At 35.7% G+C, this 15,198-nt stretch overlaps 1 protein-coding gene and 1 pseudogene across 4 annotated transcripts in view; both read right to left on the bottom strand.

Annotated features, from left to right (window-relative positions):
• Nucleotides 1-15,198, bottom strand: part of Rundc3b (RUN domain containing 3B) — a 98,978-nt gene that overhangs the window by 9,543 nt on the left and 74,237 nt on the right. The window contains exon 9 of one of the 3 annotated variants that reach the window (XM_069996400.1): nt 406-552. The exons of 1 other annotated variant lie outside the window; for it this stretch is intronic. In XM_069996400.1, the coding sequence (XP_069852501.1) occupies nt 406-552 (147 nt within the window). The remainder of the gene's footprint in view (nt 1-405; nt 553-15,198) is intronic. One more of the 3 variants, XM_069996401.1, reaches the window with a different exon arrangement.
• LOC138809648 (transcription factor BTF3 pseudogene) lies at nt 9,228-10,032 on the bottom strand (annotated as a pseudogene). Its single transcript, XR_011366911.1, has one exon. The product of XR_011366911.1 is annotated as a transcription factor BTF3 pseudogene (transcript).

The following is a 15,198-nucleotide window of genomic DNA, read 5'->3' as shown; positions in this document are numbered from 1 at the left end:
CAGGACATGGTATTTTACGTTTTGTGACAAGAAAGGAAATTAATTCTGGACAAATAAAATACCAAAACTAAGATTAAAAAATAGTTGGCTCATTAAACACAAGCTCATAGGTATACTTGATATAAAGTGACTGGCTGAATATTTAACTAATGGAGAAGATAGCTATACAATAATATTTCAGAAAATTTTCTCAGATATTTTACTTCCCCAGGATGCCTTGGTTTCAAAGTGCTCATAATTAACTTTTAAAGAAAAATTTTTTATCAAAAAAGCCCAAAACTTAACTTCTCTCTAAGATAATAAAAAAATTCAGAAGAATAACTAATACACCAAAGTGGAGAGCCAAATGTTTTGGTACAACTAACTAAATTTGTAATTAGGGTGGAAAAAAAGTATTACACTTACTCATACCACTGTTTATTGTGTTTTCGGTAAAGCAACGTATCCAAGGCAACAGCATTGACATCCAGAGCTCCTGGGGAAGGCCACTGGTTGGTGAGGTGGGCAGTTAACTCTTGTCTTGATCTTAAATCATTATTCTTTAGCACAGTCCTGTGAATATTAAGATGGTGAGTGCTTTTATCTTCACTCTTCTACAATGGCAGGGGAACCTAATGGTATGATAATAGTCTGTCATCAGAACTACAGCAAGACTGGTTGGGACTATGACAATATGTAGAAGGCACTTTTCATTCTTTCTGTGCTAGCTATAACCAGTCAGTACTAATGAAGATATTTCTTTCCTTTCCACAGATATTATTACAAAAGTACTAAAAGATCCAGCAGCAATTTACATTGCAACTAACAATACTGATATCTTAAAGAAACAGGCTATTGGAGGCTAGCTTCAATATAGAAGAAAGATTCTATGTGAAAGATTTTCTGGTTTTAAAACTCAGAAACAGGGCTGGGAATGTGGCTTAGTGGTAGAGTGTTTGCCTCACATGCATGAAGCCCTGGGGTTAGATACCACAGTACCACATAAACAGAAAAAGCCAGAAGTGGTGCTGTGACTCAAATGGTAGAGTGCTAGCCTTGAGCAAAAAGAAGCTTAGGGACAGTGCCCAGGTCCTGAGTTCAAGCTCCAGGATTGGCAAAACAAAATAAAACAAACTCAGAAACAACGTGTAAAAGCAATAAAATAAACAAAAGACAAATGTTCTTTTTAAAAAATAGACCATGAGGGGAAAAGCTGTAAGATTCTTACAATTATTTTTTGGCAGAAATGACTATAAATAAATCTTCATGAAAATTACTGAATCAATGACAACTGCACTAAACAATTTATCAACTTGAAATATTTCAGCTATGGAATGAAGTCATTATAACAACTCATGGTTTTCTTTAATTTTCATTAAACTCCTCTATATGAATAACAACTTGTAAAAGAATTAAATTTGTGTCAAATTTTCACTAATTTGAATCAACTGATCATTAACACTGAATTGATTAAATTTCAAAGCGAAGGTCTTTTTCTACCTCTAAATGGCCTTTAACATTGTCTAGGCAACATGCATCCTCAATAGAACTCCATGGCCTTCCCATATCAAGCCACAAGCAGGGCAATGTAGGGTGCCTATCACCAACATTCACAGACAGCAGTCCTATTGTAGATGGTAAGAGACAGGACTAAGTGAGGTGCTAGCAACAGAATTCTATGCTAAAAAGAACCAGCCAATTTATCCCCTCTAACTACAAAGAATTCTACTAATATTTACATTTACATGTCTCTAACAGACTACAGAAGAATATTACTGATTTCACATGGTAACTGTGGGTGTCAAAAAACGTGTTCCACAATGTCCACAAAGAAACACTATCTGATGAAAGTACTTGGTTTTGTCTCAGACTAAATACTAAAAGGCAGGCAAAAGTCAGTGAGAACATATTCTAAGAGACTATTCTTTTTGCCTGGCACCAATGTCTCATACTATCATCCTACTTACTCCTATTCTGCAGGTGGAGATGAGGAGTAAGTCTGAGTCAAGCTCAGATAAAAAGTTCAAGGGACCCCATCTCAACCAATAGCAAGTTTCATTGTATATTCTTTGTATCGTTTCAGGTAGAAAATATCACATTGTTTTAAAAGAGAAACAAATTCAGTTATTTACCATTTCTGTTTAAAATAGCATTCCACAATCAAATTGTGTATTAAACAACTTGCTAAAATTCAATTTGTGACAATTTATAACTTACATGACTATGACACATCAGAGAGAATATATTTATGCTTCTGTTTTAATAATGTACAGGGTTGGTAGGAATGCACAATTTCTTAATAGAAAGTGTCAATGATACTTTTGCTTCTATTACTACTATAAACCTTATTCTACTTCTTTTAATCAGAGGAGGCTCTGCACTCATATTTCTTTGTGCTCTTCTCTTTATCTAGAACCCTGTACCTCTTTTCTTCTTTTGTGTCACATAGGGAACTCCTAACTAATCCTCTTTCAATGTCAGCTTCATAGTAATGTTTTCTGTGGACCATTATTCTTGTACTACCCATAAAGTGTATCTGCTTCTGTTGCTGTATGTATGTACACATACATCCAAACAGTTAAATATCCATTTTTTGCTAGACTTTGATATCTTTGAGATTTTCTCATTTGCCTTTAAAAATCCAGAAAATCAGCTAATTATTACTGCCATCTATAACAAAAATCTATATGAAACTGGAAACTCTACGTGGATTCCAAGAGTGGCAATAAACAGGCTCATTCTCATTGACACTGTCCACATATTCTACTTGCAAGGCACACAATACTTGCTTTCCATGTTTGGGTGATGAGAAGCCACCATGCAGTTTCCTATTTGTACTGCTATGTTTTTTCTTATTGTTTATTTTTGTTTTTGAACTCAGAGCCTGAGCACTGTTTCTGAGCTTTTGTGTTCAAGGTTAGTATTCTACTTTTTGACCCACAGTTCCACATTTGGCTTTTTGGTGGTTAACTGGAGTTTTACAGACTTCCCTATCAGGGCTGGCTTTGAAGTATGGATCCTGGTTTTCAACCATGATCTTGAGACTTCAGCCTCTGAATAGCTAGGATTACAAGCATAAGCCACCCATGCCCCATGCATATTGCCTGCCAAATTCACCCTTCCCACAGTCTTATCCATTGTCTACATCACTTTAAGGAATTTGCACAAGCATAATCACTTCTTTAAAAAATAAAAGAAAAGAAGTTTCATTTCATTGGTAACCATTAGAAAGAATTAGAACATTAATATCATTTTCTGAAAATTAATAATATTCTTTTGTTTTTCATCTTTATTGCAAACAGGGGGTTACAGTTGCAATGATTAAGGTAATGAGAACATTTCTTTTAAAACACTATTACCGCCTCCCTCATTTTCTCCTGCTTTAACCACCCCCCACTCGCCTCCATCTCCCCAAGTTGTAAAGTTCATTTCCAACAGTGTCTAGTGAGTATAATTGTTGCATTAGTCCATCCTTTATCCTGCTGTTTCTGATTCTTTCCCTTCCATGGATCAGATAAACTTATATACAAGACAAAGGGTAGAGAAAACTAAAACAGAGGGGAAAAAGGATATAACTGCATACAGGACAAAATAAGAACCTCTTGTTTCCAATTCTTGGAGTTCATGTTGATATGCTTCACTAGATATGGTCCTATGCACTTAGCAATTGGGTTGTTGAGATCCCCTGTTAAGATTATAGACATATTCTAGTTATTACCAATGAGGGAAACCATACAACCTATTTTTCACTTAGTATAACTTTTCCAGGTCTTTCCATTTCCTTACAAATGGGGCAATGTCATTCTTTCTGATGGAAGCATAAAACTCTCTTGTGTACATATACCACATCTTCTTGATCCATTCATCTACTGAGGGAGATTTGGGTTGGTTCCATATTTTAGCTATGGTGAATAATGCTGTGATAAACATAGTTGTGCTGGTAGCTTTAGTATGGCCTTGTTTGTGATCATTTGGGTAAATGCCCAGAAGTGGGATTGCTGGGTCATAGAGGAGGTCTATGTTTAGTCTCTTGAGGAACCTCCATACTGCTTTCCAGAATTGTCTGAACAAGTTTGTACTAACACCACAGTGTAGTAGTGCTGCTTTTTGGCCATATCCCCACCAGCATCTGTTATTAGATGAAATCAATAATATTCTTACAGGATATTATTCCCAATAGCCCTAAGTGCTGATGGGAAGTTCTTTTCACATAATTCTATCTCTAAATGTGGAAGAAGTAACAATCACTTTCATAAACCTAGTCAGTCAATTATTGTAGGTAATATGACCCTGAAAGGCTAATGATGTGAATTTTCACAAAGATGAAATCAGGTTGTCACCATCTGAATCCACTGTTCACTCATAGAATCGTTTACAAGTGAGACAACCAGAGTATTTTTTAAACACAACTTACCTGGGTCCCATCTATCACCAATTAAAGCACAATCTGTGGAGGTAAGGCTCGGTCTGGTGGGCATACTCATTAGAAAAAAATAATAATCTCTCTGGTTGTACACTAAGGTACAACCAGAATTGAGAATCACTAATTTAGAGCTAAGAGGATCTACTTACCAGAACATGCAGCACAGAACAGCAGTTCTCAAACTTTAATGAGTCACTTGATCCCCCAGGGATCTTGTTAAAACTCCAGATTCTGACCCTACATGCCTACTGGGGCTTGATGTTAATAAAGCTAGGTGACTTAGAATAGAAAGTTTATAGATCAGGGCTTACATATGTAATCACATGAGAAAACAGACACAATTTATTATAATATTGTACTTATTTAACCAAGTATGTCCAAAGTATTACTTTACAAGTACTCAATATAAAAAGTTACTAGTGGGATATCTTACTTTATTCTGTAAATTCTGTTTTGTATTTTATACAGCACACCTCAGGTTAGGCTACAATTTAGACATTTGAAGTGCTGCATAGCCACTAGTTGTAAATATAGTAAACAACATAGTAGAGATGAACAAGTCAGTTTACAATGGAAGATTGGGAAATTTCAGAATGCTGAATATCTATAGAAAAAGTCTAAATAGACAATCACAGGCAAAATAAAACTGGGAAAAATTTTTCTGAATTAAGAGGCTCAGAAGATATAACTACATATGATTTTCAGTCCTGATTCAAAGAAAACCAACTGATATTTTTGAGACTATGGAGAAATTTGGTTTTGAATGAGCTTTGATAATGAAATAAAATGATTCTACTTTCATCAGATGTGCTTAAGTGATAAAACACCTTCTTAGAGGTATGAACATGCTTACATACTTATATAGGTATACTAACATATGTAAGAATAAAGGACCAATTTCAAAAACGATTATGGAAAGTAAGGAAACAGATAAAGCAAATGTGATGAATTTTTGGTAACTACTCAGTCTAGGTAATGGGCAATTGAATTTGTTGTGCACTTATTTATATAAACACCTACAAATGTCTAATACTAATTTTTAAAAATGGAGGGCAGCAAGAAGGTCTGAACTCAGTGCTTCATCCTAGCTTGGTTTCCTTGCTCAGCAGGCACTCTTCCACTGGAGCCATTCGCCCAGCCCTTTTTTACTTTACCTCTCACGTAGGGTTCTAATTTTTGCTGGAGTCTAGCCTCAGCCTGTGATCCTCCTATCTATGATCCCCCAGGTAGCTTCAATCACAGTGTTGTACCATCATGCTCAGCTTATTTATCTAGCTAATACATTTCCAAGCCTGTCGTTTAGCTGTAATAACTGACCTTGGATCAAAAACTTGAGCTAGATCTCAACCTCCCAAGTAGATGAGATTACAGGTGTGAGTTATTACACGTAAGCCCCTTAGTTTTTAAAAAATTATTATAGTGAAATACATATAACATACACCATCTTGATAATTTTTCATGTGCCTGTGTCAGTTCTGAGGCTTGAACTCAGGTCCTGAATACCATCCCTAGCTTTTGTGCTCAAGACTAGAGAAATACCACTTGAGCCACAGTGCCACTTCTGGCTTTTTGGTGGTTAATTGGACATGCAAGTCTCACAGACTTCTGTGCCAAGCCTGGCTTCAGATTGCCATTTCAGTCTTCAGATTGCAGCCTCCTGAATAGTTAAAATTACAAGCATGAGCCACTTGTGCCCAGATATCTTAACTTTTAACAGTCCAGTGGTATTAAATATACTTAAATGATATGAAACCATTACCATTAGTTCTTTTCATCTTGTAAAACTGAAACTATACAAATTGAACAGCAGTGCCTATTATACCCTCCTCCCTTAGCCCCTGGAAACCACTATTCTGCTTTCTGTCTCTATGATTTTTATTATTTTAGGTGCCTCATCTAATTGGAATTATCTACTCTTTGTGACTGACTTATTTCACTTAGCATCATTAATGTCCTCAAATTTCATTTATGTTGTAGCATACTGCAGAACTCCATTTTAAAGCTAAATAATATTTCATTGTATGGATATACTATACTTTATCTATCATCCAGAGAAGCTACTTTATGGTATTAAAAATTATTAAAAGTTTAATTAGGATCTAATATATCTTGGTACTTTTTTTTGCTTCCTCAGGAGGCACTTTATTTTTTTTTATTATTTATTTATTTTTTATTGTGAAAATACTGTACAGAGGGGTTACAATTACATGGGCAAGATAATGAGTACATTTCTTATCAAGCATTGTAGCCTCCTCCTTTGTTTCCCCTTCCCATCCCTTCCCAGCCTCCCCCTGCCCCCCACAACCCTCCCCCTCACCAAAGTTGTAAAGTTCGTTTTCGACATGACAACTTGTATTTCTCATTGTTGAAACGGGTCCACCTGTATCCTTATTTAAACGACTTGTTTTTCCTCTTCCCCTCCACAAATTTTACTGATATCAAATACAGTGCAAGCAGGGGTTATACTGTGGGGGAGGGACATACAAAGCAACAAAGAAATTATCTTATAAATGCGTTAGAAACAAATGCATGAAAGAAAAAAACCATTTAAATACATATCTTAGGGTTCATTTTCCTAACATCACATTATCTGACCTTTTCTGCTCATACATATACTAGATATTGCAAATAAGGGAAACCATGGGACCTATGTTTCTTTGGGCCTGGCTTACTTCACTTAATATAATTTTTTCCAAGTCTTTCCACTTCCTAACAAATGGGGCAATGTCATTCTTTCTGATAGAGGCCTAGAATTCCATTGTATATATATACCACATTTTCTTGATCCATTCATCTACTGAGGGGCATCTGGGTTGGTTCCATATCTTAGCTATAGTAAATAATGCTGCAATAAACATAGTTGTGCTGGTAGCTTTAGTGTGGTCTTGTTTGTAAACATTTGGGTAAATGCCCAAAAGTGGGATTGCTAGGTCATAGGGGAGCTCTATGTGGAGTCTTTTGAGGAACCTCAATACTACTTTCCAAAGTGGTTGAACAAGTTTATATTCCCACCAACAATGAAGTAGGGTTCCCTTCTGTCCACATCCCCTCCAGCATCTGTTGTTATTAGAGTTCTTGATTTTAGCCATTCTAACTGGGGTGAGGTGGTATCTCAATGTTGTTTTGATTTGCATTTCTTTTATGGCTAGGGAGGTTGAGCATTTCTTCATGTTATCTATTGGCCATCCTTCTTTCTTCTTCAGAGAAGTTTCTCTTTAAGTCTTTAGCCCACTTATTCATTGGGCAGTTGTTTCTTTGAGGATTCCTTGGGAATTTAATTTTTTGAGTTCCAGGTATATTTTAGATATGAGACCCTTGTTGGTTGTATGGCTAGTGAAGATCTTCTCCCAATCTGTAGGCTTTCTATTGATCTTGCTAGCTATGTCCTTTGCCATACAGAGGCTCTGCAACTTCATGCAATCCCATTTGTCCAACCTTTCTTTGATTTCTTGTGTTTCTGGGTCTCTATTAAGAAAATTTCGGCCTGAGCCAAGGAGACCTAGGGTTTCTCCTGTTCCATCCTTTAATGTGTTCAGAGTGTCTGCTTTGACTCCGAGGTCTTTGATCCATTTGGAGTTGATTCTGGTGCAGAGTGATATAGAAGGATCTAGCTTTAGTTTTCTACAAGTAGTTAACCAATTTTGCCAGCACCATTTATTGAAGAGGCTGTCTTTCTTCCATTCTATTTTTTTTAGCTCCCTTATCGAAGATTAGATGGCTATAGGTCTGTAGATTCATTTCTGGGTTTTCAATTCTATTCCATTGGTCCTGAGGTCTGTTCTTGTGCCAGTACCAGGCTGTTTTGATTACTATGGTTTTATAGTAGAGTTTGAAATTTGGTATTGATATTCCTCCAGCAGTGTTCTTTCGGTTGAGGAGCGTTTCTTGGTAATTTTTCTATATGCCTTTGAGAATGTATTTACTGGATAAAATATTCTGAATATCTTTTAGATCTAATTGGTTTATCATGCTGTTCAAGTGCTCTACTTCCTTATTTTCATCTGGTTATTCAATCCATTGCTGATAGGGTACTGAAGTCTGCAGCTATTATTTTAGAGATGTCTATTTCTCCCTTCACTTGTTTTTTGTTGCTTCATAGTTTTGTTTTTTTTCTTTGTCAGTCATGGGGCTTGACCTCAGGGCATGAATGCTATTCCTGAATTACGTTTTCTGAAGGCTACCACTTTACCACTTTGAGCTATAGCTCCATTTCCAGTTTTTTTGGTGGTTAATTGGAGATACAAGTCTCATGGACTTCCTGCCCCAGCTGGCTTTGAACGTGAATCCTCAGATCTCAGCTTCCTGAGTTGCGAGGATTACAAGTGTGAGCCACAAGTGCTCAGCTTGTTATTTAATAGCTTTTTACAATATTACCTAAAATGTTTTACTTTTGGTATCATCAAAACTATATATTTTCAGTCTGTTATTAGATGCAAAACAATGTTTTGCTCTTATATCTTTTTATTCCATTAATTGTTCATTAACTATAATATCCTTTGTCTCATAACCTTTTATTTGCCTGTAAAACTTATTTTCTCCTCATATTTGTGTTACTATATCTGCTTTTCACTGTTATTTATAAGTAGTGTTTTTCCCCATCTATTTGCATCTTTGGATCCAAAGTACAGTTTCTTGTAGACATCAAGATTATATGGATCATATGATTTTACCTGTGGCTCCAAACAGTCTTTTGATTGAAGAGTTTAATGTATTTGACTTCATGACTGATGAGAGGCTTACTTCTGTCATTTTGATATTTGTTTTCTATATATCTATAGGTTTTGTTCCTAATTTCCTGAATTATTGTTTTCTTGTGTGTAGTATAGATTTTTAATGCAATATTTATTTTCTCCTTTTTTTTTTTACTAGGCAAACAATTTTATTAACCTTTGTTTCAACCTTTATTCCCAGGCTTTATCAGCTTCATTTGCTGCAAAGAATGAATTTTATATAAGCAAAAACTGAAAAGATCTGCAGTGTCCAGGGGCTTGGGCTTAAAAATATTAAGAGATCTAGATTTTATCAGACCCATAAACAAAAGAATTTTAAAAAGCAGTCATATTATAAAATAGCAGCTCCTGTAACTTCTTTAAGTTATATCTTCTTCAGAAGTTGACTCAATTCAGTTTGCCTCATTCTTAGAAGCCTCATCAAAAATCTCCACAAGATCTGGAACTTCATCATCATCATCCTCGCCGGTAGCAAGTGGTGCTTTTCCATCCTCAGATTGTTTGGGCAGAGCTTCAGCCAGTCCCCTTAAACTAGTCAGACTGTCTGCACCAAGCTGGTTCAAGATGCTGGGAAGCATTTCTGTCAGCTGCTTCATCTCAGCATGGCCTGTAATGGTGAAAGTATTTGCTGCCAAAGATGCCTGAACTTTAGGGTTGTTAAAGTGGATCACTGTTCTTTGGTTTGTAAACATATTCACCTCCTCAATACCAGAGATATTGTTCACTCCTAACTTCTTTAAGGAGAACTGAAGTTTTTTGTCATCTGCTGTAGCTGTTCTATGAACCACCTTCTTCTTTCTAGGAGCAGTTCCTTTCCCACCAATGCGCACTTGTGCCTGCAGTTTGGCGAGTTTTTCTTGGTTCATGATAAGTTTCTTTCATCTAAGGCTCCTGTCCTCGGACAGGAGCCCCTGGCTTGACCTCGCCACGGAGAGTCTGTCTGAGCTGGGGAGCCCGCCCATCTTTTGTCTTTGTCTTCCAAGGCTGGCTTTGAACTTCTCCTCTTCCTGGAGTTCGCTACTTTCTTATTATATTATTACTGATATTATTATTATTACCATAGGATGTCTTTACACTATTAAGTCTCAGGTATAAATTTAAGGTCATCGGGGCTGGGAAGGTGGCTCAGTGGTAGAGTGCTTGCTTTGCAGGCATGAGGCCCTGGGTTCGATTCCTTAGTACCACATAAGCAAAAAAAAAAAAAAAAAAAAAGCCAGAAGTGGCGCTGTGGCTCAAGTGTTAGAGCGCTAGCCTTGAGCTGAAGAGCTGAGGGACAGCGCCCAGGCCCAGAGTTTAAGCCCCACAACCAGACCCCCCCCCAAAAAAAAATTTAAGGTCATCTCCAAGTTAAAGCCTTTCTGAGTATACATAGTATCCTAATTTTTCCCATATATGCTTGTTTTTGAGTATTTTAATCTTTTTGTTGTTGCTTACTTGTTAGTTTGTTCTTAGAGCAGGGGGTCACTATGTAGCTCAGGTTGGCCTTGAACTTCGAATTCTCCAGTCATTGCCACCTTAATGCTAGAATTATAGTGATATGTCATTACACCTGTCCCAAATGCTGTAGCCTTTAATGTCTGATTTCTCAAGGTGGAAAAGAGAAAAATTCAAGAGGAAAAAAGGCTGCTATATCTTTCAATTTTATGGAAACCACTTCAGCCAGAAGGAGAGAGTCTAGTAACATGGAAGAGTGGTGCTAAAAAAAATCTTCCCCAACCCCATGTTTCTGTCTGTATCTCTGTGGTCATAAGAGATAAGCAGTGATATCAGCAGCTATCTGGTCCTTGATGTCTGGAGGGCAGGATAATTTTTGGCCACCAGAAGATGTTTACATGGGGTTTTAGCACAGCACAGCTGCCTCCCACAGGGCTAGAACTAGGGTATGGGTAGCTGTTACTGTGCTGAGTTAAAATTAAATGTTATTCACATCTGTATGTTCCCCTGAAAGCTGCAAGCCTTCAATAGAATCTGTCAAGTTCTAAAATAGTTACATTAGATATGTTCTGTCGATTCAATTGTGTAGGTTGGAGGACAGATTCTGGTGGGTTCAATATATCATCTCCCCAAAATACTCTTATAAAAACTCATAGAAGTCAGTTAAAGGTTACAGAACTGAAATAACTATTTGAGATACTTGTATATTAATAACAACATATATCTTTTTATTATGTAAGCTATAATTTATGAAAGCTTCTTTTGTTTCTTTAAGATAAATATTTATTAAATAAAGATGCCAAAACGGAGTCATTTTTGTAATAAGTCAATTTTCAGTGAAATATCAGTGCCATCTATTACTTGGCCTCTGACTCAAATATATAATCATTTGTTCTGTAGAATATGCAGATTTAATGGGACATATAATTAAAGGCAATGAAATATCCATAATCAAATTAGTACCCTTTTAAAATTGAGTACTCTATTGATTTCTGTAACACCCAAGAAAGTACAGTATGACACGATTTATGTATTTGATGCTGGTCCTTTTCACTTCTGGATGCATTTTCTTAATTTTTTGTCCTAATATGGACAATTTAGTATATCATAAATATTGACATGATTATAGTTTAAGTTTAAATAACATTACTACTCACTAAAATATATACATGGCCAATGATTAAGAACTGTTACAATCTGTCTATTTTTAAGTAGAGCATGATGACATCAAATCGTCATCCTAAACTTGTAAATCAGGGCAACATGACCTTACCAACTATGGCCTGTAGGCTGAGATTACTTACCATTAACCATTCCAAACAAGTTCTTGAACTCTCACATTGGCCTAGTTTTAACAGTGAATGCTTCTTTACTTCAACTATTTAAACTCTTCAGTTTCCTCATGTTATACTGCTAAAATCTTCCAAATGATTAAAAGAAAAACATTAATTGGATGACACTTCATTGGTGTTCAAAGTATTTTTATATACTGTTCTGGGTCTGTCTGGTCCTGAGATTTGCAGTGTGTATCTTATAGAATTACTTGTATACCAAATAATTTATATGGGTTTAAAACTTGTGGATGCTAACAAATCTTCATTCTTATGTATGGTGCTCTTTAAATAACCATGTGATTGATAATGTCTGACCATGTGGATGCTCACAATTTCACCTTCGTATACGTGTTACTCTTCAAATAACCCAGTGATTGATGACATGTATCTATCTTACTATGTCCTTGTGAAAAGAGATGATGTTAGTTGTATTCTCAGCCACATATGATCTCAGCACAAAGTATACATTTAAATATTCATTGAACAGAAAAAATTAAAAATAAAGTTTTTCCATTAATTAGCATAATCAACATGAATATAAATAAAACCTTTTTATAATCTTCTGGTAAAATTTCCAAATATCAAGCCAAGGTATAGCAAATATTTTTAACTGGCTTACATTTAATTAAGTGACATTTAATTAAGTGAATAAATAAGTTGAAGTTAAAAGTTATTGCAGCAAAGTAAAATTAATATGAGTTTTGAAACCATACTTTATATTTCAAAACTGTGAGGATCAAAAACCTATAATAGTGTTTTATCTACAAAGAAATAATATTATTTTAATTCTAATTCTATCAGTCATAAATTTAGCTATTCATATGTACCTTTGTTAATACCTTGTAAAATGCTGTATTTCATTGAATATATGGATGAGGAAAATAATTATGACACCTGTCAAACAACAGTTAGGCAATACTCATGAAACACCATGCACATAAATATATGCCATTATTTTAACATTAATCTAATCATCATTTAGAAATTAGAGTGCAAAAATGAATTTTTTTTTGAAATTCAGGGATAATACAAGAAATTCTACAATGACTGTTTGGTCCACAGTATTTTGACACAAGAAAGTAAACACTTTCGGTTAAGTTAATTTCTAGATTTTTTTTTGGATTTTTTTTTGCTTCCCTGATTAGTCTTTTTCTTCTCATTGTTGGCATAAAGCTACTGTTTGGGGTGGGTTACTTTTACATCTTGCTACTCTGACAAAGTTTTGGATCAGCTCAAGTAACTTGGGGGAGGAATCTACAGGATTTTGTAAATACAGGATCATGTCATCTTCATAAAGGAATAGTTTTACTTCTTTCTCTATGTAGATCCTGTTTATAGTTTTCTCTTAGCTTATTGCTTTTGCTAGGAAGTCCAGGACTATGTTAAAGAAGAGTAGAGAGTGGACATCCTGTCTCATTCCTGATTTTAGAGGGAATGGTTTTAATTTTGCACCATTAAGTATGATACTGGCTATAGGTTTGTCATATATAGCTTTTACTATATATTGAGGAAAGTTCATGTATTCCAAGATTCTTCAGAGCTTTTATCATAAAGGAGTATTGAATATCCTGTAAAAGGCTTTTATTCTGCATCTATTGAGATGCAGATCATGTGGTTCTTCTGTTGATGTGTTAAATTATTTTAATTACAATATACATTAATATGTATATTGAACCAGCTTTGCATCAATGGAATGAATCCCAATTAATCATAGTGTATGATTTTTTTGGTTGTTGAATTTGGTTGGCTAGAATTTTAATGAGAAATTTTGCAGCAGCATCCATCAAAGAGATGAGTCTACCATTCTCTTGATTTGATGAGTCCCTATCTGGTTTTGGGATGAGTGCCAGACTGGCTTTCTAAAATGAGTTTGATAGTATTTTTCCCCTTCAATTTCATTGAGGAGTTTGAGGACAAATGGAATGAGTTCTCCTTAGAAAGCCTTCTAGAATTTGGCTGTGAACACATCAGATTCTGCGTTTTTCTTGGATGGACGACCTTTTATGCCATTTCATTTTCATTACTTGTTATGGGCCTATTTTGTTGGTTTAAAATAAAATATCTAGGAATTAATTTAACCAAAGATGTGAAGAACTTCTATTATGAAAACTAAAGATATGCAAAAAGGAATTAAAGCAGATTTGAAGAAATGAAAAAACCTTCCATGCTCATGGATTGGAAGAATTAACATTGTGAAAATGGCAACTCTGCCCAAAGAATTTACAAATTCTATGAAATACCCATCAAAATTGCAATAATATTCTTCAACATATAGAGAAAGCAATTAGAAAACTTCATATGGAATAATAAAAGATACCAAATAGTAAAAACAATCCTAAGCAAGAACAGTGTTGGAGGAATATAATACCAAACTTCTAACTATACTACAAAGTCACAGTAATAAAAACAGCTTGATACTGGCACAAGAATAGGCCCAAGGCCCAATGGAATAGAAGGCCCAGAAATGAACTCATAGAAGTATAGCCACCTAATATTTGATAAGGGAGTAAAAACAAAGGAGGGAAGAAAGACCGACTCTTCAACAAATGGTGCTGGCAGACTTGGCTATACATGTGCAGAAAACTGAAGCTCAATTCTTTTTTTTTTTTTTTTTTTTTTTTGGGTCCGGTCGTGGGGCCTGAACTCTGGGCCTGGGCACTGTCCCTCAGCTCTTCAGCTCAAGGTTAGCGCTCTACCACTTGAGCCACAGCGCCACTTCCGGCTTTTTTCTTTTTGCTTATGTGGTGCTGAGGAATCGAGACCAGGGCCTCGAGCATGCAAGGCAAGCGCTCTACCACTGAGCCACCTTCCCAGCCCCTGAAGCTCAATTCTTATATATCACCCTGCACCAAAATCAATTCCAAAGGGATCAGATACCTCATTGTAAGTCCAGATATCATGAAAATAGCACAGGAAGGAGTAGCAGAAACACTAAGGTTCCTCGGCATGGGGCAAACTTAAGTGAAGATCCAGAATCACAACAAACCAAAGAAAGACTATATGAATGGGATTGTATAAAACTACCCAAGGACCTAGCTAGCAAGATAAATAGCCTACAGAATAGGAGAAGATCTTTAGTAGCTATACATCAGGTAAGGGTCTTATATCTGAAATATACTTGGAGCTCAAACAATTAAGCCCCCTAAAAATAAATCCTCAAAGAATCAACAACCCAATTAATAAATGGGTGAAAGACTAAGAGACTCCTCAGAAAAAGTAAGAATAGTCAATAGACACATGAAGAGATGTTCAGTATCTCTGGCCATAAAAGAAATGCAAATCAAAAGTACATTGAGAT

This window comes from Dipodomys merriami, unplaced genomic scaffold, assembly GCF_024711535.1.
Source record: "Dipodomys merriami isolate MVZ:Mamm:240054 unplaced genomic scaffold, mDipMer1.0.p SCAF_5, whole genome shotgun sequence".
NCBI lineage: Eukaryota > Metazoa > Chordata > Mammalia > Rodentia > Heteromyidae > Dipodomys > Dipodomys merriami.
This window is presented reverse-complemented; position numbering and strand designations above follow the sequence as displayed.